The 27,502-nt window shown below is 42.6% G+C and overlaps 1 protein-coding gene across 3 annotated transcripts in view; it reads left to right on the top strand.

The window, feature by feature from the left end:
- The window catches only part of tmem132e (transmembrane protein 132E), a 350,212-nt gene extending 325,154 nt beyond the window's left edge, over positions 1-25,058 (top strand). For 2 of the 3 annotated variants that reach the window (XM_023967881.2, XM_023967879.2), the window contains exons 6-9: positions 7,560-7,765; positions 10,090-10,369; positions 15,165-15,359; positions 21,070-25,058. In XM_023967881.2, the coding sequence (XP_023823649.1) occupies positions 7,560-7,765; positions 10,090-10,369; positions 15,165-15,359; positions 21,070-22,143 (1,755 nt within the window). In that variant the 3' untranslated portion in view covers positions 22,144-25,058. Of the gene's footprint in view, positions 1-1,484; positions 1,629-7,559; positions 7,766-10,089; positions 10,370-15,164; positions 15,360-21,069 lie in introns of all 3 variants that reach the window. The other variant, XM_023967880.2, reaches the window with a different exon arrangement.
- Positions 25,059-27,502: the final 2,444 nt, after the last annotated feature.

The following is a 27,502-nucleotide window of genomic DNA, read 5'->3' on the forward strand; positions in this document are numbered from 1 at the left end:
TACAAGTGTGTGTGTGTGTGTGTGTGTGTGTGTGTGTGTGTGTGTGTGTGTGTGTGTGTGTGTGTGTGTGTGTGTGTGTTGTGTGTGTGTTGTGTGTGTGTGTGTGTGTGTGTGTGTGTGTGTGTGTGTGTGTGTGTGTGAGCACAGTAGGATGATTTGTTATTAAAGACCACATCTGTGCTCTGCTCAGACAGAGTTTATTCTGCTATTTTGTGTTGTGTTGTGCAGGGGTGTGGATGAAGGCACGGGGATGGGAGGCAGTATGGGAGAAGGCAGGCAGCAGAGACGGAGGCTGGGCGAAAGGAGTGTGGGCTGAGGACCCTGTGGGGATTTGTCAGCGAGCGGGAGACATGACTCCCCCAGCTGATCCTTTCTCCCAGGGCTGTGTGTGTGTGCGTGAGTCACTGTAGCCATCTGAGGACACAGATAAGGCGGCGGCCGAAAGCCTTGTTCCATGCCAGTGGTCATCCAACCCTTGCCCTGCCAAGCCCTCTGTTTCCTCCATTCTGCACTCACACCAATGTGACACATTCACCTTCAGCTAACGACCAGGCTTAAATAAGAAAGGCTTTGTGAGGCAGTGAGATAAGTACACCTGAGTGGTCTAGTGTCTTCACTGTTGTCTCCTTGCTGTCTGCTGTGCTATTGTATATGAGAGGTCTCGAAGAAGTTCGTATTATTGTTGATGGCCTCACAATGAGGACATAATCCAGTCAATGAGAGCATACAGGCCCAGAATTTTTGTTAAATGATTGTATCCTACTAGAAACTAATAACCTGCCCAGGGACTGCGGTTGAAAATTAGCCGGCTGGCTAAAACCGGCACTTTTACTGAAACGTTGATTAATGTGCACTGTCCCTGTACCAAAGCCGCCTTAGTGCAAATAAGATGATAACGCAGATTCTCTAACCGTAACCAACATTGTGAGACAGACAAAGGTTTTGAGGACGACATAATGTTTTGTAGGGCTATGAAAAGATTCCTTTGGCATTTCACTTCTCTTTCATATTTGCATCCGCTTGATGAAGAATGAATGTTTCACTTCACAACTCACATGACTTTGCATACATTGTCAATGCGAACGTCTTGCCTTTTTTTTTTTATAGCGTACAGTTGCAGCGTGGAGGGGATAACATAAAACTGTGTCCTGCACAGTGATTGATGTTCATTATTCTCTTTGTGCATTCTAAAAATGTTTTATCTTGTCTCACTTCATTTTCTTTTCAAAGTGTTCATTGGAACATTTGAGGACACCTCTACAGTGTATCTTTTGAAAATGCATACCTCGCGTGATGAAATGTATCGAAAAGGGGTGGCCCATTTAAAATCAAACCCAGACGACCACTGAGAATGGCTTCCAGCAGAACTCTTTGGACTTCCTTTTTGAAAAGTTAATATTGGTAGTACTCTGTGAAATAAATGTGCGATTAACACTATCTAACACTGTTTCATGTTTGTTCCCTCTCTCCTTTAAACTCTACAGGACACCGAAATCATTAACACTGCGATACTGACTGGCCGAACCGTGGCCATTCCCGTGAAAGTGGTCTCCATTGAAATGAGTGGAGTTGTGACTGATGTATCATCCTTCGTAGAGTGCAAGTCCTCTAACGAAGACATTGTGAAGGTAAGGTACAGTAGTTCCCTCTTAGGTTCCACAATTCCAGTAACTTTCCCAACCGTGATTTTGGAATACCTTGGACTTTTGGGAAAGTTACCGGAATTTCTCAACCCTATCCCTCTAAGAATGATATTGTCTTGGTAATGCATCTGATACCAAATGGAATCCCACCGTACTTGGACACACCCTAATGGGCCTGCAGCACACTTTAATATACCATCATGCGAACAACAAAACCTCATTATATGGCTGTCCATAATTATGTGCTCTTGACTCAGTTGCCTTTTGAACCCCCCACAGATGAATCAATGGATGTTCATAGTCTTACTGGTACACCAAAATCAATAGGCTACAAAGCACAGTAATAGCTCTGAAGGATGCCTAGTCTGGTTGCCACCGTTTCTCCAGACCTTAGAGTTTACTTTAGCTGCATTATCTGGGGCAAGGCCTACCATCCATTTCCATTCACTTAGGCTGTGTCCCAAATGGATCCGTTTGCCCTATATAGTTCACAACTTTTGACCAGAGCCCTATGGGCCCCGAAGAAAAGTAGTGCACTAAATAGGGAATAGGGTGCCATTTGGGACGTGACCTTAGCCAAGTAGGATAACTGGAGGCGAGGAGACGTTGCTAGTGTCCTGGGATGAGTCACAAACACAACTCTAGCCCGTTGGGAGCCACAGCTGTAGTATGCAACATCAACTCCCATTTGTGGATTAAAGAAGCAAACCCCATAATCAGCGTTGGTAAATCCCATTTTGTTGTAGAAAGAGTTGGATAAAGGAGGCTGCAACCTCTGAAATTGAATCCAAATGTATTTGTTGATTCTCTCCGAGCGCGTTTGATGACAGCACCACGACACCTTACAGGACATGTGAGAAAATTATACATGTGATGAAGAGAAAAATTATAGGCAATTGTTTTTATGTGGATTTATGCATTTTTGTTTATTTGAGATTATCACGTGGGATTATTGAAAGCGGAGTGCATAATTATAATTCAAATTCGTTCTGAATAAATGGAGGAAAAAGCATCAGCTGTAAAACACAGACAGAATACAGACAGCCCCTAATCTTATTCTGACATTCATATGTGTGATAATACTAGGATCTATATGTCAGAGCGTGAATAAAAAGCATTACTTTTTGCCATTAATCTGTATGTGAGAAGGTTTAGAATGGTTTCAAGACGAGCTGCATTAGTGCAGTGTTATTGAGTGGACTTTGGTTCACTGCCCCTGCCATTGAACTTTAGAAGCTAACGCAAGATGAGCCCTTCACGCCGAGATGTACATGAGTCCTGACAGTTCTATACAACACTCCACAGAATACGAACGAAAGGTTCACAAAGACAACCCACCAAGTGTGTGTGGTTGTGTGCTCTTCCCCTTGCATTTCGTGATGCCACATTATTCCCATTATTCATACACCGCGCTCTTAATGCAGATTTATTCTAATCAGATTACTCTATTCTCTTATATTTTATTATTGTGTTTGTGTAGCCTTGGTGAGTCTGTGGAACACTCAATAGGCTCCTCGTGGTCTATAAGTAAAGCATATAGAGAACGTCTTGTTATATAAACCATGCCGCACCATGTGCACATAGGTTGTGAATTCCAAATGTGTAGACGTCAGATCCATTTATTGGATTTTGTTTTTAACAAAGCGTGTGTGTTTTTTTTAAAGCTTTGGATATTCGCCAACCTGCCGTTATTCTGTTTTTGTACCCAACTTTTGGAAAACGTTACGCGGTGCTCATTTCTCTTTGCTGAGGCGTTTATTTCTTTGTTTGTTTTTTTATTCCCCCTTTGAAATAAATAGGCCACGATATATGTCAGCGCTGGCAGATAACCCAATCCCATTTGAATGTACAGTGGATGGTGTTTGTGTGCGAGAGAGAGAGAGCACAGTAGGATTGTTATTAAACCATACATCTGTGCTCTGCTCAGACTGGGGTTTGTTGTGGTGTTTTATGTTGTGGTGTTTGGGGTGGGAGGAGTGCACGAGTACGGGAGGCAGTATGGGGAGAAGGCAGGAAGCAGAGGGGAGGCTGGGCAAGTGGAGGCGAGGGCTGGGGATTTGTCAGCAAGCAGGAGACGACATGACTCCCCCAGCTGATCCTTTCTCCCAGGGCTGTGTGTGTGTGCGTGAGTCACTGTAGCCATCTGAGGACACAGATAAGGCGGCGGCCGAAAGCCTTGTTCCATGCCAGTGGTCATCCAACCCTTGCCCTGCCAAGCCCTCTGTTTCCTCCATTCTGCACTCACACCAATGTGACACATTCACCTTCAGCTAACGACCAGGCTTAAATAAGAAAGGCTTTGTGAGGCAGTGAGATAAGTACACCTGAGTGGTCTAGTGTCTTCACTGTTGTCTCCTTGCTGTCTGCTGTGCTATTGTATATGAGAGGTCTCGAAGAAGTTCGTATTATTGTTGATGGCCTCACAATGAGGACATAATCCAGTCAATGAGAGCATACAGGCCCAGAATTTTTGTTAAATGATTGTATCCTACTAGAAACTAATAACCTGCCCAGGGACTGCGGTTGAAAATTAGCCGGCTGGCTAAAACCGGCACTTTTACTGAAACGTTGATTAATGTGCACTGTCCCTGTACCAATAAAAATAAACTCAAACTCAAACTGGTTTTGAGAGATTAAGCAATGAAACGCTGTGTTTCGCAAAGAATTCCTTCAGTTGATTAATAAGTTAAGGGGGATTTTTAAAGACAAGTCTATTGATTATCATACTGTACCTTCCATCAATCAAAGTAGTTTTTCATAATGGCCACTACAGAGCAACATTAATACAACTGGGGTGTGTTCATTAGGCACCAAACGAAAGTAAAAGAAATTGAAACAAGGAGGGACAACCCGAACTTGTACCTTAACGCTTGATTTCGCTTTCTGTTGAAAAACATTTTTAAATGTTTGACGTTGCATGCCCTAATGAACACAGCCCGAGTTAGGTTTTATTTTTCCATCTGCTCCACCTTCAGCAAGAAAACAGGTGGCATTGATAGGCCGAAATCCTGTTTGGAGGCACATGTTGAAGTTAAGCGTGTAAGCAGAGGTGAGCCAGCATGGGATCTCCATCACTAAATGGTGCTCATTGTTTCTCATTAGATCCATATGCATTAGTCAGTAGAATAAGTACTATCAGGTCAAATGAACCTGCCAACGTTCTGTGTTCCACATGCATGCAACTCAACGTGCATGCACAATACGTTAAACCAAAACAAACATTAAGCGACCCGTGGAAAAACAAAGCCCGACAATACAGTATTGGAATCCGTTTTGTTATCAGAGCTGCCGAGGAGTAAAGATATGGATATACTGTGCTGCAGGCGGGTGGTGATCCTTTTTGATCCTGGATCTCTGTCTGTTGGTTTAAACTGAGCCTGGATGCCGCCCTAGCGGGTAGTGCACGCCCTGTCTTTCTTTGCCCCGACCCTACCCAGGAAATCTGTTGGCACCATGGAAGATGCCACAGCACATTAGAGGGCTGTGTAGCGACGACAGCTCGCGGCTCCATGCATGAGAGCACTTTCACGGGCCCCGCTGGGCTACTGACACCCGTAGTCGTTAACAGCTTTTGACTCACAATTAGCCAGCCAAGTTTATTAGCTGCCTGCAGGAGCTGGGATCGTTTATGCTAGCGCAGTTAGCAAGGGTGAGTGAGAGTGATAGGAAGGCTAGTGTTAGCATTATAGCGATGGGGAGGCCTAGAGTGGTAGGTCACAGGTGTGTAGGGGGCACTGTGTTTTGGTGCAGAGGATGGCGGTGTGTGTGTGTGTGTGTGTGTGTGTGTGTGTGTGTGTGTGTGTGTGTGTGTGTGTGTGTGTGTGTGTGTGTGTGTGTGTGTGTGTGTGTGTGTGAATATGGGGGCAGGTACACTACATGACTAAAAGTATGTGGACACCTGCTCGTCGAACATCTCATTACAAAATCATGGACATTAATATGGAGTTGGACCCCCTTTGCTGCTATAACAGCCTCCACTCTTCTGGGTATGCTTTCCACTTGATGTTGGAACATTGCTGCAGGGACTTGCTTCCATTCAGCCACAAGAGCATTTGTGAGGTCTGGCACTGATGTTTGGCGATTAGGCCTGGCTCGCAGTCAGCGTTCCAATTCATCCCAATGGTGTTCGATGGGGTCAGGGTTCTGTGCACGCCAGTCAAGTTCTTCCAACATTTCTGTATTTCTGTACAGAATCGTGATTCATCACTCCAGAGAACGCGTTTCCACTGCTCCAGAGTCCAATGGCGGCGAGCTTTACGCCACTCCAGCCGACGCTTGCCATTGCACATGGTGATCTTAGGCTTGTGTGCGGCTACTCGGCCTTGGAAACGCATTTCATGAAGCTCCCAGTTATTGTGCTGATGTTGCTTCAAGAGGCAGTCTGTAACTCGGTAGTGAGGACAGACGGTTTTTACGTGTTATGTGCATTAGCACTCGGCAACCCGCGTTCTGTGAGCTTGTGTGGCCTACTACTTCGCAGCTGAGCCGTTTGTTGCTCCTAGACATTTCCACTTCACAGTAAAAGCACGTACAGTTGACCAGGGCAGCGCTAGCAGGGCAGAAATTTGACGAACTGACTTGTTGGAAAATTGGCATCCTATGACGGTGCCACGTTGAAAGTCAATGAGCTCTTCAGTAAGGCCATTCTACTGCCAATGTTTGTCTATGGAGATTGCATGGCTGTGTGCTCAATTGTATATACCTGTCAGCAACGGGTTTGGCTGAAATGGACGAATCCACTAATTTGAAGGGGTGTCCACATACTTTTGTATATATAGTGTATGTCCTTTGCTGTATCTAAGCCTGGCAAGCAAGAACCTAATTATCATGATTCAGTATGAAAAAAAGTATATTACCCTGATTCCAGCTGACATCACAGATCTCTGCCAGAGAATGATGATCCCAAAATCCCTATTCACACAAAGGTGACTACAGACAGATAATCTGAAAACTTGATTTACCAGAACAAGGGAAACGAGGGAAAAGACTAATCTCTCTCCTCTATCTGAAGGCTTCCCACCCAGCCTGTATGGATTGCAGAGTGGAGAGGCCTGTCTGGATGGACTGGGTGTTTTATTAAACCCCCCTCCTCTTATGATGAATCCCCAACCCTGAGAAGACTGGCGAACCCGACCTCCATTTGCAGGAGATTAGCTCCTCTGATTACAGTGTCAGCTGCCTCCAACTGCCAGATAAATCATCGATGGTATCCCGAAAGCAAACCCTGCTATCTATTACAGTAAATCATTTAGTATTAAAGGGATGGGTATTTATGAGAAATACTGTGCTGGGTGATTTCTTGGAGACAACTGCTGGATAAAAAATAAGTAAACAGAATTTTGTGTGCGGGCACCTGATGTATTTAGCTTTCATATTCTATGAATTATCTGTTGCCTGAAGCTTGTGTTAGTATATATATTCTGCTGTGTGTCTCCGCATAATTTTGTACAGATCATTACACTGAAAATAGTGGTGGGTTGTGGGTGATCGTGGGCCTGATTTTTAAAGGCTTAGAGTAGACTGTACTTAAGAGCCAGTTCATCCACTCAAGAAGAGACTCAAATTAGATAGGAGAAAACCCTCAAGTAGTGTTGTTTACACTGTGTTCCCAAATATTTTAAATTACAAAAATATAGTCCCTCGTGGCAAAATATTGGAAAGTTCACAAAGGAGGATTATTGTGACCTAATAATAATAGTACACATTCCACATTAAAATAATCTGTAAGCGAAAAGGAAGACATGTTTTCCCTGTTTCCTTTAGCGGAATCTGAGAAAAGCTGTGCACCAGCAAATCCAATGTAATAAACTAGGTGGTGGACTCTACTCCTGCATCCATACTGTACTATATCACTTGTATCACCTGTCAACGGCAGATCATTATCATATATTGACCCTTAACCTTTGTTTTTCACAGGTGTCCATGAATTGTGACTACGTGTTTGTGAACGGGAAGGAGACGCGGGGCTCCATGAACGCCCGTGTCATCTTCAGCTACGAGCACCTCAGTGCCCCCCTGGAGCTGACCGTGTGGGTGCCCAAACTCCCCCTTCAAGTGGAACTGTCCGACAGCAACCTGAGCTTCATCAAGGGCTGGAGGGTACCCATTCTTCCTGACCGCAGGTAGAACTCACCAACACACTAAACACAGCTCCCCTTTGTGTGTAGTGTTAGAGTGGAGAGCACTGCTCTTTTAGAGCTGATGTTTCTTGTATTTATTTTTAATTCATTTTGAGGTTACTGCACTCTAGTGTGGTTTGCTGCACTCTAGCTGAGACACTAGCCTAGATGTCATTGTCTTCCTCAACTTAATGTTTTTAGTCTTTACCCCTTGCACTGTCATGTATCGTTTCAATTGTGCAGCCCATATTTTGCTTGTGTCGTGTGTGTGTGTGTGTTACATGTCGTCCTAGTGACGCAATTGTATGCAAATCTGCCTAACCAATGTTTATGCCTCTTAGGCCTTATCTTTGTTTGCACAACTACTGCCTGTGCACACATTTTATTCGAGTTTAAGCCAACCCATGATTTCAGGTAATCGAACGTATCTCTCTCAATGAATTGAACTAAACTAAGAAGGTTTTTTTTAGAACAGGAAGTTAAGCAAATTCCATACCTGATTGACAGTAAATTCATGGCAAGCTTTTAGGTCCGTTTTCTCAGACACAGATTAAAGCTAGTTCTGAAAAAACTATTTCAAAAGAGTTTCTCGATTGAGGATCTTTTTAATCCTGGACTAGGCTTAATCAGTGTCCGGGAAACAGGCCGCTGAAGTTTAAAATGTTTTGAACCATCAACCGCAATGAACAACATTAACTTCAAATTGTTTTAGGGAATAGGAAAAAACAGAACTGCAGAAGGCTTCATTCCGCCATTTTGGCAAAACATTTAGCACTTAACTAGATGTTTGCGATGTTGTCAGAACAAGGACAAAAAACACCTCACTGTGCATTAAACACTTAGATGTGATGTTTTTACTTTTTTTATAAACAGATACCACCAAACTATGCTATTAATTTAGCTGTAATTTAATCGCCTTTTATTTGGTCTCCCTTCAGAACACAAGCCATTTGGCTCACTTCTCACTCTGTCTCTCATCTCTCACTCTCGCTCTCTCATATCTCTCCCTCTATCTCCCTCTATCTCTCCTAACACAACACTGTTTAAGCCCTAAGCTTTATCAAGGGCCAGGTCTCTTGGACCGCAATGTGTGTGTTTGTTACATTGCAGCTGCATTGCTCACTGGCTGTGTTATCCAGTAATGTGTTCTAAAAGAGGACAGAAGTGTAATCGGGTAGGCCGGCCGATGTGCAGCAAAGCTCCAGCTGGTGTATCAAAGATCCTAATAAGAACAGACACTCCTCTAAAGAAAAAAAAACATAGGTATGGCCTTAACATGGGAAACTCTCTGACCTGAGCAAAGAGTCACGAAACGCCATAAGGAGAGTCACACTGTCTCTCGGGTTTACCCTAGTCTTAACTGAACACTCTTGTCTACATTCTTGTCTCTCCACTGCTATTGTGGATTTGTTGTACAAGTTGAAAAACACAGGCGAACGGCGCCTTTTAGCCTTAAATGTCTAGCGTTAGCCGGCCACGGGACATGATGCATGTTAGAGTATTGTCAGACCTCTTAGGGAACACAGGACAGGCCTGCTTGATATTCAGATGGGCTTTGGGAATCAATGGGTGGGATATGCTTTGTCAGTCACTGACAGCCCGCTGCCGCTCCTGCATCTTAAGTTATCTGAAAGGATAAGTCAAAGCAAAGATTAATTAGCCTTGGGAATGGAGGAGAGCTTTTTAGCATTTAAGAGGAAAGCAGGCAGCTTGTCAGGCTGTTGAGAAACGTTTGGCAAGTATTACATCTTCTGGAGGAACATATTGGGCTTGGTTGGGATGCACTGACCGTGTTCTCCCCCTGTCCATCTAAGCATCCATTGATTTAGGAATGGAAGGCACACGTCCAAATCTTGCTTGTTTGGAAGTTTTTGGAGGAGTTTCGTGCCGGCTTGGATAACTTTTCCCTCACAAAGGGCACATTGGAACATACACTGTAACAGATGTCCTCCACATGGATTAGTGTTGGGCCTCTCATCAAATCAAGTGCTAAATTATATAATGATAAGAAGCAATTAAGAACATAAGCTCCCGAAACAGGATGCAGGATTTAACTACACTACAGCATATTCCACAAACATATTAAGTTACAAGATGCATCATTAAAGGTTATGATAAGCCATTGAGCTACTGCTGAAATGGCTTTGTAAATAGTACAGCAAATACATTTTTACATGATAACCCTTACTTTGTTGTTGTACACTTTGATACTGGTAATGATATTGACAATGGTTACGGTTTTGACACTGTTAATGGTATTGACACTGTTAACATCATTGACACAGTTTCTTTCTCTCTATCTCTCTCTCTCCCTGTCTTTGTCTCAGGAGCGCCAGAGACAGTGACACAGATGACGACGAGGACGACCGGCGGGTGAGCCGGGGCTGCACCTTGCAGTACCAGCGTTCCCTTGTCAAGGTGCTGACCCAGTTCCACACCACCTCCACCGAGGGCACCGACCAGGTCATCACCATGCTGGGGCCCGACTGGCAGGTGGACGTGACTGACCTGGTTCAGGACTCGCTAAAGGTGGTCGACCCCAGGATAGCCGAGCTGGTGGACCGCACCGTGCTGGTGGGCCTGGAGCTGGGCTCCACTGTACTGAAGGTATAGAAAATTGGCTAGGTCACCAAAGTCTGTAAAAAGGAAATGGCTTCTTTCAATTGCCTCTTTTACCTCATAGATGTTTGCCCGTCTCATAAATGTTATAGGCTAGGGCACTAGAAGCAAATAGGAAATTGACACTGAGGTAGACAAAATGCGTCAGTTTGGATCATACTGACCAAAGTGCAGCTGTAATATGCAGAAGCGCTCAGAGTGCGCGACAAAATATTTTGTGCTTCACATTGACCTAGACGAACTGACAGGTGAAAGAAGGAAATTACGCCTCTTCTTCATCGCTTTCACCCATTTTGTCTTTGTAAAGGAAGCCTCTTTACGATGATGAAATTATGAGATCTGTCCAAACTTGCTTTTAAAGATGGCTCCATCTGCATAGGCATGTAGTCTATATGGGCTTCCGCTTAGCCTTCCATTATGCAGCTCTACCATTCAAACTGAGTGATTGATGGCATAGAAAACCATACTTATTGAAGGCTGTAAGAAATTAAAAGATCTCAAGCTTACACCGTATTTTATGGCACATAAGGAAAATGAAGAGTAGCCTATTTCTCACTACCAACCCATATTAGTGGAGAAAATAAAAAAATTAAACATGTAACCTTTATTTAACTAGGCAAGTCAGTTAAGACCAAATTCTTATTTACAATGACGGCCTATCCTGGCCAAACCCGGACGATGCTGGGCCAATTGTGCGCCGCCCTATGGGACTCCCAATTTCTCACTACCAACCCGTTGGTGGAGCGAATCATCTATTTATAAAAATGTAACCTTCATTTAACTAGGCAAGCCAGTTAAGAACAAATTCTTATTTACAATGACGGCCTATCCTGGCCAAACCCGGACGACGCTGGGAAGATTGTGTGCCACCCTATGGGACTCCCAATCACAGCCGGATGTGATACAGCCTGGAATCAAACCAGGGACTGTAGTGACGCCTCTTGCACTGAGTTGCAGTGCCTTAGACCGCTGCGCCACTCGGGAGTCCGTGGGTCCATGAATCTACTCTCAAACTAAATTATTTCACTTAGAGGGTTCACTGATAAATTAGTTATAAGACCTTTTTCATTAATCGAATGCCATTTTCCAAACAATCATTTAATCAGGGGGGAGTAGTCTGGAAGATTTGATAATGGGCAACAGTTTAATCCCACCATCTTGACTTTAAGGGGTTTCATTTCGGAGCTAATTATTGTTTTTGAATGAAAGTACAGCACCACAAAAGGTGTAAGAGTCAGATCTTGTATTGTTTTTCGTTTAGATGTTTATTTATTTTACATTAAATGCATTACGAAATATGACCTTCACATGATTTTAGAGCTTTTTAATTGACATTCCAAAGACGCATATTGAGAACATTTAATTGCCATAACATTGAAAACATTTCATTGTTTCTAACAACACAGAATTAAACAATTAATAAGAGCCCCGTGATGGTAGGGATTGCCCATTACTGCTTATCACTTATTAACCATCTTTTATTCACATGACTTTACTTAAATAAAATATTTCAGTTCTATATATTACTTTTTAAAAATTTGATGACTATTATTTAATTTCTTAAAATCATCGTCTCATCTCTGCTCAGGCAGTAGCAGCCAGACAGCCAGATAACATCTAACGTTATCTCTGTGCTCCCCAACGAGTCATAAACTCAGCAAAAAAAGAAATGTCCTCTCACTGTCAACTGCGTTTATTTTCAGCAAAATGAACATGTGTAAATATTTGTATGAACATAACAAGATTCAACAACTGAGACAATAACTGAAGGCCCTAGCCCTCACCCTCCAATCCAACAGGTCCCAGACCTGCTCAATGGGATTGAGATCTGGGCTCTTCGCTGGCCATGGCAGAACACTGACATTCCTGTCTTGCAGGAAATCACGCACAGAACGAGCAGTATGGCTGGTGGCATTGTCATGCTGGAGGGTCATGTCAGGATGAGCCTGCAGGAAGGGTACCACATGAGGGAGGAGGATGTCTTCCATGTAACCCACAGCTTTGAGATTGCCCCTCTCAGCCTATTGCGGACAGTCTGAGCACTGATGGAGGGATTGTGCGTTCCTGGTGTAACTCGGGCAGTTGTTGTTGGGAAACAGTGTTTAAACCCTTTACAATGAAGATCTGTGAAGTTATTTTGATTTTTATGAATTATTAATGTGTGCGGGGCCAGGAAGAATAAGTGCAGTGGATTCTGGTCATTGTAGATATTTAAAAAATGTTTTAAAAATACGCAAATCAAAATTTTCAGGTGCTGGACAGATGAACATGTCAAAGAACAAAAGCAATTTTTTGCAACTTTGGTATGCTTCCATAGGAAAATATTCAACCTAGTTTAGCGCAGAAAACGTGGTAATTAACTACAATAAAAAAGGAATGTCCGCAACTGCTACTATGGTGATTTAATCAGGCGCACAATAAAAACAACATTTCGATCCGAGTTGGATTTTCGTCAGACTGGACGAATATCCAACTCTGAACGAAACGTCGTGATGATTTCTCTCTAGAGAAACGGCGTGTAGAGCCCCCCAAAAAAACGAAATGCAAGTAATTGAACCAATATCGGTCAATTTGTTGTTTAATAATAATACAAAAAACGACATTTCAGTTCATCGCTCAGCACTACTTTATAGGGCAGGGGTATTCAAACTCTTACCCTACAAGGTTCCGCACCCTGCTGCTTTTCTGTTCTACTTGATCATTAATTTCACACAGTCCCTGATTAGAGGGGAACAATTAAAAAACACAGTGAAACTGGCTTCAAGGTCCAGAGTTGAGTTTGAGGGTTATATGGAAAGGGCGCCATTTGCGACACAACCATAGACATTGGTGAGGTGTACTTATAACACCCATTTCTGTCAGCCTCACACATAGTGTGATGGAGTGAGGGAACGCTTGATAATGGTTGTTAGTACAGGCGAAGTGCATCCTAACCTATGACCTATGTACTGCATGGACCTATGTGTGGTATGGCTCCAAATTTGTGTTGCGTTAGCTTTGACATAGATTCAAAGTAATGTGTACAATCCACACTCTTAAAAGAGTTTACCTGAAAGGTACTTATTTTAATTTTTTAATTAATGTTTTACTAAAAGACTATTAGTACTAGCCTACCCATAGAAGTGGTCCATTTGTATGCTTTGGGTTATTTCTACCAATTTCTGTTATTTCTGTTTGTAATTACACAGTCATTTATTTCATTGTGAATCAATTATCCACATTCATTTTGACCAAACAAAAAAACAAAGCTTAGTTATTCACCCTGATAATTTACTGCTACCGCGGTTGCTACTCAAATGAGTTGGAAAAACACAGGTGCCTAACTCAAAGCTTTTTTAGAGACAAAACCCATGGTGGAGAACTGTCCTGCTTAGAGTACTTCATCATTCAACTGAATTCCCCACCGTTTGTGAAACTTTAGAAGTCATGTATTCATGTACTTTCATCCCCCGCGGTTACATTTTATGAGCGTAGGGGAGAAAAAGGAGAGACGGACTACCAATGAACTGGAACTCTCCTCTCCAGCCCTTCTGATCCCGAAAATATGCATCTGGGAGTCCCCGACGGCAGACCTTGGGATCAGAAGACGACAGCTTTGTCCTCTCTGGTGACATACGCGGCCGGTGACGTCAAGCCACATTGAGCCATCATAAAAATCGGTTTAAAAGCATTCTATGTACACGTCACCTTACCAGACAGTCCAGCCTCTTCAGCACACTATACTCAACAGATCAGGATGGCAACTCTGTCTCTGTGTTAACGGGCTCTTACTACTTTTTAATGGGTGTTTTGAACAGGGAGAAGGGCTGTACTGATAACAGATTGCCAAATTAGTGTGCTGTTTAGGATGGTAAGATTTTGAGCACTATTAAATGTTATTATGACCGTTGGAGGCCAAATTAATGCCCCTCTTCACTGTAGATTTGGCATGAGCTCCAATTGCTACAGAAGTGGAACAACCAACCAGGCTCGGATGAGCAAGAGGGAAAATATTTGGAAAGATAATGATGCACTATGCCTGAAGGTGAACAAGCTATTTGGATAATGAGAAAAGCCAGTCGGCGGTCATCTCTAGTCATCTCTAGCCGATGTTGTCACCAGAGCAGTACACATACAATTAATAATGACTGGAAAATGTATTAATCCTCCAAAAAATAGAGCTAAAAACAAAACATAAAAAAAATGACAAAACATAGGTCTTTGATGGGGGAGAACCTGTCATATCATCTAAACCATCTTACAGGGCTTCCTGTATTTCACACAGGCAGCCTTATACATCTGAGTGCTGATGTAAAAATAAAATAGAAAAGTTAAGTCCTTTATGACTCACAAAGGAAGGCGAGTGCTTCTGTGGTTGACTTTTCCCACATGACCTTTGCGAGGCAATCGGAGGCAACAACAGAAAGGTGAAATAATGAGCTGTAAATGCCGTGTTTGGCCCCATGATGGAGGCAGACCTGTCAAGGCCCCATGATTAGCTCAAGATGGGTGGGGGTTTTATTTTGTATTTTGTGCCCTGCAGCCATCCGATGGACTCACATTTTTGCCAACCACCCACTGGAGAGAGGTCAAGAGGTCAAGTGTAGGGCACAGGGAGGCTGTAAGAGGCAGCCCCCGGTCAGCATCCGGTGTCTGGTGCTTTCATTTTGGCTTGAGTGTCTCATTTATCACACACTTACACAGGAGACGGACAGAAAGACAGACTCATATCCCACTTGTCTGTATCCCTGTCATGACACAAAATGCTTGGTGTGACAGTCAAACGGTCTCTTGTCGTTTACAGGTGGAGTCTCCACTCGCCGTGGAGGCCATGTTGGGAGAGACGTCGTTTTCCGTCACCGATGAGAAAGTCTCCATCTTGGAACTTCGCGTCCACGCCATCTCTGGACTTTCTTTGTCACTACAGCCCAGCCCTGGCAACAGTCACACTATGGTCGCCAAGGCAACTGGCCTGCAGACACTTGCTGCACCAAAGCAGGTACTGTATACTAATATATATGATGATACATGTAGAGGGCATTGAGTTTGTGTGGATGTCAGCTTTGAGTATATAAAACATTAAGAACCCCTGCTCTTTCCATGACATAGACTGACCAGGTGAATCCATATCAAAGCTATGATCTCTTATTGATGTCACTTGTTAAATATACTTCAATCAGTATAGATGAAGGGGAGGAGACAGGTTAAAGAAGGATTTGTAAGCCTTGAGACAATTGAGACATGTATTGGGTATGTATGCCATTCAGAGGTTGAATGGGCAAGTCAAAAAATGTAAGAGCCTTTGAATAGGGTTTGGTAGTAGGTGCCAGGAGAACCGGTTTGTGTCAAGAACTGCAATGATGCTGGGTTTTTCACGCTCAACAGTTTCCCGTATGTATCAAGAATGGTCCACCACCCAAAGGACATTCAGCCAACTTGACACAACTGTGGGAAGCATTGGAGTCAACATGGGCCAGCATTCCTGTGGAACGCTTTCGACACCTTGTAGAGTCCATGCCACGACTAATTGAGGCTGTTCCCAATATTAGGAAGGTGTTCCTAATGTTTAGTATACTCAGTGAATGTTTATAGACGTAAGCAACCTGTCATCATATTGTTTGGTACTCAGGTGAGTATAGATGAGTTCATTTTCACCAAGGTACCTATTGAGCTTGGTGTCTTTTGATCTTGTTAATAGAACACCACAGCAACTGTATAACTCATAGAACATAAAGCTCTTCTTCAATGTACAGACCTGATTCATGATGGCCTTCAAAGATACTCAATGACAAAATACATTTTCAGGTAAATAATAAAARATTGTCAAACCAGCCGCCTCATAGTACAGAAGGCATTGCCATGGTTACAGTGTCTGAATGTGCCAGGACATGCCTTCTCACACCTTTGGAGGAAGGTCACTCCAGCGAACATAACACTGTCGTGTTCTCTATCTCTATAGTACTTCTTCTCATTGAAAGCCATTTAATACATGTTTTATCTAAATGGTGTGAAGAGGACATTCTATTCATTTCTATTCTCAAGGCATTGCAGCTGGAGCACCACAATTATTTGAAGTGGTGCTACAGCATGTCTTCATGAATATTCCTTAATGAACAAAAATCATACAGTGCATTCAGAAACGATTCAGGCCCCTTCCCTTTTTTCACATTTTGTTACATTACAGCCTTATTCTAAAATGGATGAAATAAAAAATATCCTCATCAATCTACACACAATACCCCATAATGACAAAGCAAAAACTGTTATTTTGAAATGTTACAATTAAAAAACAGATGCTTTATTTACACCTATTCATGCCCATTGCTATGAGACTGGAAATTGAGCTTGAGTGCATACTGTTTCCATTGATCATCCTTCAGATGTTACTATAACTTGTTTGGTGTCCACCTATGTTAAATTCAATTGATTGGACATGATTTGGAAAGGCACACACCTGTCTATTTAAGGTCCCACAGTTTACAGTGCATGTCAGAGTAAAAACCAAGCCATGAGGTCGAGGGAATTATCCATAGAGCTCCGAGACACAATTGTGTTGAGGCACAGATCTGGGGAAGGGTACCAAATAATTTTTAAGCATTGAAGGTCCCCAAGAACACAGTGGCATCCATCATTCTTAAATGGTAGAAGTTTGGAACCACCAAGAGCTGGCCGCCCAGCCAAACTGAGCAATCGGGGGAGAAGGGCCTTGATAAAGGAGGTGACCAAGAACCCAATGGGCACTCTGACAGAGCTCCAGAGTTCCTCTGTGGAGATCGGAGAACCTTCCAGAAGGACAACCATCTCTGCAGCACTCCACCAATCAGGTTTTTATGGTAGAGTGGCCAGACAGAAGCCACTCCTCAGTAAAAGGCACATGGCAGCCCAGTTGGAGTTTGCCAAAAGGCACCTAAAGCACTCTCAGACCATGAGAAACAAGATTCTCTGGTCTGATGAAACCAAGATTGAACTATTTGGCCTGAATGCCAAGCGTCACGTCTGGAGGAAACTTGGCACCATCCCTATGGTGAAGCATGGTGGTGGCAGCATCATGCTGTGGGGATGTTTTGCAGCGGCAGGGACTGGGAGACTAGTCAGGATTGAGGGAAAGATGAACGGAGAAAAGTACAGAGAGATCCTTAATGAAAACCTGCTCCAGGGTGTTCAGGAACTCAGTGTGGGGCACAGACAAGACAATGCAGGAGTGACTTCGGGACAAGTCTCTGAATGTCCTTGAGTGGCTCAGCCAGAGCTCAGACGTGAACCTGAACATCTCTGGAGAGACCTGAAATAGCTGTGCAGCAATGCTCCCCATCCAACCTGACAGAGCTTGAAAGGATCTACAGAGAAGAATGGAAGAAACTCCCCAAATACTGGTGTGCCAAGCTTGTAGCGTCATGCTCAAGGCAGGTAATCGCTGCCAAAGTTGCTTCAACAAAGTACTGATTTAAAGGTTCTGAATACTTAAGTAAATATGATATTTCTGTATTTTTTACCTCCTAATGAAGTCAGTTGTATAGAGAAGTTCCAGGAAAACAACGAATGTTAAGTTCAGGTTATTAAACTAAGCATACGGTACTGAGTACAGTGCATAACGTCATTTGCCTATTTAAAAACAAAGGAACAATTATGCAAGCCTTTACATACAGATCTGTGAAAGCTTAAGACAAAAGCAATTGCTTACAGAGACTGACATCTTAACAACCTCTATGTTGTTTAGGTGCAAACCTCTTAAGGATCGGACCCTTTTTTTTCAATTTTGCCTAAAATGACATACCCAAATCTAACTGCTTGTAGCTCAGGACCTGATGCAAGGATATGCATATTCTTGATACCATTTGAAAGGAAACACTTTGAAGTTTGTGGAAATGTGAAATTAATGTAGGAGGATATAACACATTAGATCTGGTAAAAGATAATACAAAGAAAAAACATGTGTTTTCTATTATTACATGTTTTTCCCATCATCTTTGAAATGCAAGAGAAAGGCCATTATATCACTTAGGAGTCTAGGCGCAATTTAGATTTTGGCCACTAGATGGCAGCAGTGTATGTGCAAAGTTTTAGACTGATCCAATGAACCATTGCTTTGTATCAATTCTTCCCAAATGTGCCTAATTGGTCAATTGATACATTTTCAAGTATATAGCTGTGCACTCTCCTCAAACAATAGCTACTGTAAATTGGACAGTGCAGTTAGATGAACAAGAATTTAAGTTTTCTGCCCATAAGACTTGTCTATGTCCTGGGAAATGTTCTTGTTACTTACAACGTCATGCTAATCACATTAGCGCACGTTAGCTCAACCGTCCCACAGGGGGACACCAATCCCGTAGAGGTTTTAATGCATGGGTGTCATTTTTTTATAGATACTATAGTTGGAAAAACAGTATTTCTTACAGGCATTACACCATAGGTGTTGATTTCCATAGGGAAACATCGGTAACACTGCATCCAACCCGCTAATATGAACCTAGAATTGAACATCTGTGGGAAGCAGCTCATGAATTTTCATGACATCACACACATCCAGAAAATGGACTGTTGACGCTCGCAGTGCTCATTCGCCTATTTGCCTTATTGCTGTGCTGCACCCAAACAGCCCTCCAACACACAAGCCTGAAAATAAATCTATTTGTTACAAAAAACTCCCAGGGAACGTCTCATCACACCAGCAAAAATACATCTTGTTTAATAAAAGTCAGAGGAATCGGCCTTATATCCGGCATGTTTGAGTCTTGCAACTGGGGACTTCAGTTTCTCTAAATCCTCCCAAAGAATGAATTGGGCACAGTCCTTCACCTTTTCCTGAGAAGCCAGATCGCACTGTGTTGTTTCACACTTGGGTCGTTCATATTCCCCCACAATGAGAGAACATAGCCAGGTTTCAATGCCTTGGAAATTGGGGACGACAGCTATTGTTTCTCCACCAACTCTCTCTGCGCTGGCGGTGGCCAAACAAAACTAAACCGTCAGGGCCCAGCATTTAATTCCAATTAAACTCACCTTCCGCTGCTTGGCCACCTTACATTTAATTAGCATAATGTATTGTCCTAAAGTGCTCTCTGAGGCTGGGCCATAAAAGGCAGCCAATCCCTCCGCCAATGGACCTCTCCGAGGGGTGCTCAGGTTATTTCACACCATTTGATTCTGTTTCACAGGAGAAACCTCACCCGCCGCGTCTGATAAACGTCCCCTGTCTTACTCCATGAATGAATGAGAGCCATAAACTACAACTGAGGGAAGCGAATAAGCCACGGTCTCTTTCTATTAGCCCAGAATCCGCCCCATTTTTATTAGGTTATATGTGCATTTGATTAACATTTGTTTATTTCAACCATCCCGAGTGTGAACTGTGATCTCGTTTGCCAGGGCAGCTATTGTCATTTAGCATCTAAGAACAGAGAGGATGCACAAATCCTCCCTTCTATGAGTCAGCAATGCTTTGGCTGTCTAAGTCACAGAGATCCTATTTAATTGTATGGTCTAATTTCCCTTCTGGGGAAATACTGTTGATCTGTTAACCACAGTTAATCCTGAGCTCTCCAAAGAGAACTTAATAAATAGGTAACAGTGATTGATTCATTATCCTATTGAGGAATTATAATTAGAACATTCCAGTCACCCTCGAGTATACTGAGTACTTTGTTTGCTTTGTGTCTAACCTTTTGAACATGTTGGTGTACTACTAGTGGCTTCATCAGGACAGGGTGTCATACTCAATGTATTATTTAAATCATGTTTCAAAGGCCCCATTCATCTTGACAAGTGGAGATGACAGAGGCCCGTGTTCGAACAGGAATGTCATAGCAACCTTGAAGTTCAGTATCCTCCGCCTGAATCAAAGAAAAATATGTCTACACTCTCAAACAGAGCGTTCCAATCCAGACAGAATTTGGATAAATGCCTCTCCCGTTAGAATATGAAAAGACATCTCGGTTGGGGACTAAAAGTGCTCTGTCAGAAAAGCTCTTTTCTTTTGTCAGCCCTACAGAGCAGGTACGCTAGGCTGAGCTGAGAGGTATTGTTTTAGCAGGAGCCAAAGGAATGCTTCTGTCAAAAACCACCTCGTTACTTGGAGACATGGCCACCGAACATTGCCATTACTCTCATGAAGCCAGACTCAAGCTGTCAGGTAAAGTGCTGTGCAGTTGTGCAGCTCTGTCTGTTGTTTGTCTGCAGGACAACAGTTGCAAAACACCCACTCACCCCTCCTTTCTTAGAGCGAGCTTTGTGTTCGCTGGCGTACACTACTGAGACAGACCGCCTGTGTGTGTCTCGGTCTGTGCCGAGGCAGGGGGTGCCGATGTTTAGAGAGGCTTAGAAGATTTAGGGATCGAGCGAGTCAGAGACTTCAAAGGCAGGAATTGGACTCACATATATTCACATCATACATCATACGTAGAGGAGTGAAAGAGTGTCTGTTTGAACCATCGAAATTATCAGTTTTCGAAGAAACAACTATATCAACCAATGTTTGTAATTTCTAAACATGAATCATGTAGTTTGATTTGCAGTATATTGTTATTTGGTAAATCTGTTTGTTTCTTCAAAACATTAAAAAGGTGTCTCTCTCTAGCCTTCCAGGAAAGTTTGTCCATGGGGTTACTGTATGAATAATTAATCTGTGAAATAGCAAAAATGGCATTTGAAAGCTGCATTTACCTAACAAAAATACTAAAAACACCCTTTTCCTGTTGTTGTTATCACAGGAGGCCAGCTTGTCCATCTGGCTTTACTACAGCGACAGCACCGCATCGCCTCTGACCTTCTTCGACCCGAAGGACTACAACCTCAACGCTTCCACACTGGACGACAAGGTGGTGTCCATATCCCAGGAGCCTCAGCACCGCTGGCCGGTGGTTGTGGCGGAGGGCGAGGGCTCCGGGGAGATGGTGCGTATGGAGATGACCATCTGCGAGGCCTGTCAGAAGACCAAGCGCAAGAGCGTCATCGCTTCGGCCCCTGTGTACGTGAAAGTCCGCTTCGGCCCGGAGGAAGACTCCGAGGAAGAAATGGAAAGCGAGATCGAAATTGAGCCAGCCCGTGTCACCAGGCGGCCGGTGGAGGACTCCAACCTCGGCGACAGAGGCTTCGAGCCGTCCAACGAGCAGCCGGCGAGCGTTCCCATCGACTACACCAACTTCCCGACCATCAGCAACCAGGAGAGGCCCACCGAGGGAGAGGAAGAAGAGGAAGATGATGATTTCATCCATGCGCCCCGCAGCATGACCGACCTGGAGATCGGCATGTACGCCCTCCTGGGCGTCTTCTGCCTTGCCATCCTGGTCTTCCTCATCAACTGCATTGTGTTTGTTCTCAAGTACCGCCACAAGAGAATCCCCCCTGAGGGCCAGGCCAACATGGACCATTCCCACCACTGGGTTTTTTTAGGGAACGGACAGCCCTTGAGGGCCCAGAGTGAGCTTTCACCCCAGACAGTGGAGAGCCCCATTAACCCCCTGGAAGGGGTACAGACTTGTTGCCATGGTGACCACCACAGCAGCGGCAGCTCCCAGACAAGCGTTCAGAGCCAGGTCCACGGGAGGGGCGACGGCAGCTCTGGGGGCTCCACCAAGGAGCATGGCGAGGAGGCCAGCTCGCCAACCTCCAAGCGCAAGCGCGTCAAGTTCACCACCTTCACCACGCTCCCCACAGAAGACATGCCCTATAACTCCATCCCCATTGCAGATGAAGAGGACATTCAGTGGGTCTGCCAGGACATGGGTTTCCAGGACCCAGAGGAACTTCATGATTACATGCGCAGGATAAAGGAAATAGCCTGAAGGGACGGCTGTTAAGAAGCACCCTCCTTACAGCTTTCAAAAAATACTTTCCTTTCTATTTTTCTCTTTTTTCACTTTAGTGAGAGAGAACTTTTCACAAACAAAAAGCAAGGCCAACTACACTTCTGTTTTTGTTCGTTTTCTTTTTCTTTGCACAGTGCCGTTTCCCGTACACACTTTTTTGGAAGTCGGAAAAAAATTGGAAAGCCAAAGACTAGACAAGAATTTTAAACGCTAGAGAAATGGCTATGTATGGATGTCCCTTCTACAGAGGTAGAGGAGTACACTCTCAAATGGACTTATAAGCTTCAGTCGTGAGCACGGTTCCGCAGGATGGATTTTAAGTGCTCCGTCACTCCTACTGGAGGTTAGTTAGCGAGCGTGATACGGACAGGAGTGTTTTTAGTAGGATGGGTTGGGTCTTGGCTCTGTGTTTGTCGGGTTGTCCCAACACCAAGTACCTTCTCCAACAAAGAGGCCTTCGATGTGCAGATTACATTTTCAGAGAAACAGCTTTTGGGACGCAACACGGAACAACATGATGGACAACCAATTGTCAAAGACGCTCATTAAAAACAATGTAACCAATTAATTTTATTTTGCCAGAGTAGGGAAGCATTCGTCAATGGCAGAACCTCCTTCATTGTTCTTGGTACAGCACATGCTATGATTTCATTCAATATCATTACTGTACATTTTGCTACATTTCATACAAATTCCAAGCCAGTGCCCTAATACTGGTTTCATACACTTTCCTGATTAAGTCTAATGCCTTAGAATAGGTTATAGAATGGGTTTCACTGATCACAACTGATTTCAATGCTGACACCCTGTTTTCACACTTTGGGTTAGGGGCCAGTGCGGAGGGCAATTATCCAAAACGCTACAACTTGTCAAAGGTTTAGTTATATTGGGAAATACTAAAGCTTGTACGTATATTGTGAAGTAAACGATCTTCGACATTCTTTGCATGAAAGGAGATACTGAGGCACAATCAGCAATTTTCCAAATTTGTAAATGTTTGTATTGTAATTATCTAATTATACCTAGACAATACTAAAGGACATATGTTGTATCATGCATTACATGCATGCCGTGCCAGACCTGCATAGTACAGCCCTCCCTCGTATGTACATACCATGACCAGCTGAGTTCCTCTTCAGCAGCAACATTACATTGAACTAGTTAGTCATGCAGAGATAGAGAAGGGGGAACGTGTTGGCCCATCACTGTAAGCATAGTGTTTCCTCTGCAGTTTTTACTAAGATGTCCCACTGTACACCTGAGAATTACAATGGAAGAACTCTCATCCCACCAAAATATTTTGCAGCAGAAATCGTTCCATTTTATTTTTTATTTTTAAACACGGTGACCTCGTGTAATCATGCTCCCCATTGAACACCAACGATTTTGTACCGAGTCACGATATTAATTTCCAATCAATCTAAACAGAGAATGAGAAGTACTATGTTTGGTCCAAAATATGTCCGTAATAAAGCATAGATGCTGGTCATGACCGTCACAGAAGCCAAGCGCACTGGTGCTGACGCATTGGGCTATTGTTATGGTGGTGACGCCTTTTAAGTTTCTCAGGACTGTCTGTGTTTGATGAAATCTTAAATGTAATACTAGGAGTTTTGGTTAGTGAACCTGCACAAAATAGAATGACTGCAAATGATGAATGCAATGGGATTCCATTTATAGGTTTGGTTATGTAGAAGTGTTGGCTAGCTAGAGTGTGATGAATTTTAAAGCACTGGGTGGGATGATGACTGATTCTTTGAAGATCATGTTGTTTCGTACTGATCTGAAGATCTGCCAAGTTTTTTTCAAGAGTAATGAAAAATAAACAGGATGGAAAACTGTTCAATCAGTTTTTAATTCACCTTTATTTGTGTGCTCTAAGTAGGGTGTGGATTTGCTGTGTTTTTGTTAATCATATGATGTGCAATTTGACCACAATGGAAGAACAAATGTCACCCAACCTCTCAATTTGAGTTATGAATCAATTCCAATCAATTAATTTCCACAAAAAACATCAACCTAGATGGCTGACATTTTGTCACCTGCTATTAAGTATTTTTTTTGCTATTCAGTTAATTTGATTTACAGCATACCATGTGATGTGCATTCCAAGTGGTTTCATTGAATAATGACCTAATTACACAATGTGATTAAATCTCAATCAAGCCCTATTAACATCTAAAGGTAAATGGTCTTCAAAATCAAAGACAACAATTCTTGCCCTCGCTTCAAACCCACGCTTTTACAAAGAAACCGGTTGAGGAAATGACCTGTTGGTTACAGCCAGACTTTTTTTCTTTCTTTTTTTTTTTAACCCCCATTTTAAACGATGGTGTCTCAGGATGAATGTATTGATTCTCTACTGTACTTTGATCATCAGATGGGTATTTTGTCTCATGTATTACTATGGTCAACCCAAATCATTACCACTGCTTAACAACGGTGGATTAAGTTTCTAATAGCAGCTTTTTAACATTCTTTCTTTTTTTATAGTTCTGACTTTCCAATTTGATTATTCTTTCAGAGATCATAACAAAATGTCTATTAAAAACATTTTATGGCTTCTGAGAATTTTTTTATGTTTCCTTTCTCAATGTATATATGTATATGCTAAACCATTTTTGTAATGTGACTTTGGTGAAGGTGTGCATACTTCTGTGTACATCCTGTGTTTCTTCTGCAAGCTGCTGCTAGAGACTTTCTCACATGTGGATGAATACTTTTGAAGTGTACCCCCAGGTGGAGACATGGTGACCGTACGCCAGCTCACTGACGATACTATGTTCATGTACAGAGCACTGTTCAATTTCCTGTATTCTCCAGAAAAAGAAAACCCTTGTATTTCCCCCTTATATGTAAAGTACTAAAGAAAATACAATACATAAAAATCATGTGTCCTTTCTACTCGTCATTATAGCACTGTCAGAAAAAAGTGTAATTGGGTTACATACTGTGTATGTGTTCTAATTTATTATAATTTATGGATGTATGCAGTTCCTTATCATTCAGTTTATCAGAAATAAGGAAGCCTAAATCTCCTGTCTGCAAGATTGGGACAAATTATAGTTGGGAGAAGTTAAATCAAAGATAGTACATTTAGTGAGATACCACAGTTGGGCTTCTCCACATTGAGAAAAGTGTCCTCTGTTCCGGTCCGTCTAAATGGGCGTGTCCTCTCGTGCCTGACTAACGGTCACCATAGAACTACACAGGTAAAGTCCTGCACTGACCTAATACAAAGTTGTTTTTCCTCCAGTTTGGTAAATTGAAGGGGGAAAGATGTGGGGTATTGAACTGCTCAGAACCCTTTCAACTTAGATCAAATTCAGTTCTAGTCTACTGATGCCTCACCCCCACAAATCTGACAGGTTTCATCTAATGTCTCTGGTTAAATGGATCAGTACATGTAGGTAGGCACTCACTCTCTCCATTTATTGTACCTAGGGAGCCTAGGGTGGACCAGTCAAAGTACAGAGGTTAAATGGGAACCTGTGTGCCTGTCTGTTCCTGGTCTCCTACTGTATACGAGATACAGTATCTAGAGAATGGGTAATTTAGCCAGCTGTCATTTAAGGCACGAGGACGGCTATATATCTGTTGGCCTCGGGGTAGGCTGACCTTAAGTCTTTCCAATTAGATCTGCCTGATGTATCTGTCCCAGTGTAACCAAAGACAAGGTCTTCATGCTATGAATCATTCGATACAGTAACATTGACGCGATGGATATTTAATGTGCCCATTTGGATGATGCTACAGTATATTGGTAGTAGAGGATAGGGTATATTTTGGAAAGCGCTATATGTGATCTAGACGTCATGAATACACTGCTGTCACTCAAGGGAAGCAATCTCATATATTTAATTCATAATAGTTTATCTAGGATAAACATGTTATCTGCAACATCTGTAGGATAAATCGAAGATGGAATAAACACACATGTATATGAAAGTGATGGCCATACAATCAAACAAACAATGTGCATACTATCAGTGATCTCTTGCAGAAACCGGCATGTACTGCACAAACATACATACCCTGTCATGGCACTGACGAACAGCAATGTTATGTTTAATTCATCATCGTTGAGGGATAAGCAGTTAATATAACAGGATAAGTAATGCGTTTTAAAAACACTGATAGTAATACAGGAATAATAATTTTGATAATTATGAATGATTTTCATGTCATGTCCCTTTGAGACCAATATGTTATGTTGTCACAGGGCAACAATGCTTTGTTTAAATGAATTAAGTTAAGGTAATGTGCGAACAGAAAATAACACTATGGGGCCAGTTTCCCAGCTAGTCCTGGACAAAAAATGTATTTCCATTGACCATGCTTTTCAGTCCAGGTGTAGGCTTGATCTGTGTCCAGGAAGCAGATCCTAAGTGTTGCTCATTATATGTGACCTCCATTTTATTTTTTAAGCACATTTGACAATACAGTTACTACAACCCAATATCCATACCGCTTGCACACTACATTGCTTCATTCTAAGTGGTCTGCTAGTGTGGCCATTGGAACAGAACCAGTGTCTCGATCCAAGATCATTTGTTTTGCTGCCATCATGAGTTGATGGAGAGTTATCTCCTATGTTAGTCTGGGAGGAAAGCTGTCTGTTTTCCTGCCCATGTATGACTCACACCTCCTGCATTCATTAACATTCAGCTTTATGTCAAAAATGAACTTAACACATTTATGAATAATTAACAAGGGGTGCTGCCTTCGTCTCCTCCATGCAAGTGAAAGGTTAACGTAATCACAGTCGCAAGGTAATGCCCGAAATATTGACTGAGGTTGTTCACAATATGCACATAGACTGTAAATAAGTGGTCGGTTCAGTCTTGCTCATTTAAATGCACAGGGGTGTATGTGAATATGAACAACCAACCAAGATAAAATATACAGAGATACTGTAGAGAAACTGTTTAGTCTGGAGCTGTTACCGAAAGGTGGTTTCTGTTCAGAGGTGGTAAGATGCATTTACCTTGCTGATGAGGTAGTTAAGAAATGGCCCCCATATCCGCATTTAGAAATCTGTCCAGAATGTAAGGTATGGTCTGCAGAAGAAACTCAATTTCAACTGCATTGTATGTAAGGTGTGTATATTACAGGTATGATATACATTATTGCGGAGGCCAAAATATGTTTAATCAATACATCTAGGTTAATTATTAATTTAAGAACATACGCTCACATAGGCGCATAGCGTGAGAACAGAAATGGGATAGAATGTCAACAAATAGCATACGCGTTCCTAGTGTTTTCATGTATGTATGTATTGAAATCAATGGAATTTTGTTCTATATATCCCCATATTATAGACCGATGATTG

The sequence above is a fragment of the Salvelinus sp. IW2-2015 genome, linkage group LG23 (genome assembly GCF_002910315.2).
Source record: "Salvelinus sp. IW2-2015 linkage group LG23, ASM291031v2, whole genome shotgun sequence".
NCBI lineage: Eukaryota > Metazoa > Chordata > Actinopteri > Salmoniformes > Salmonidae > Salvelinus > Salvelinus sp. IW2-2015.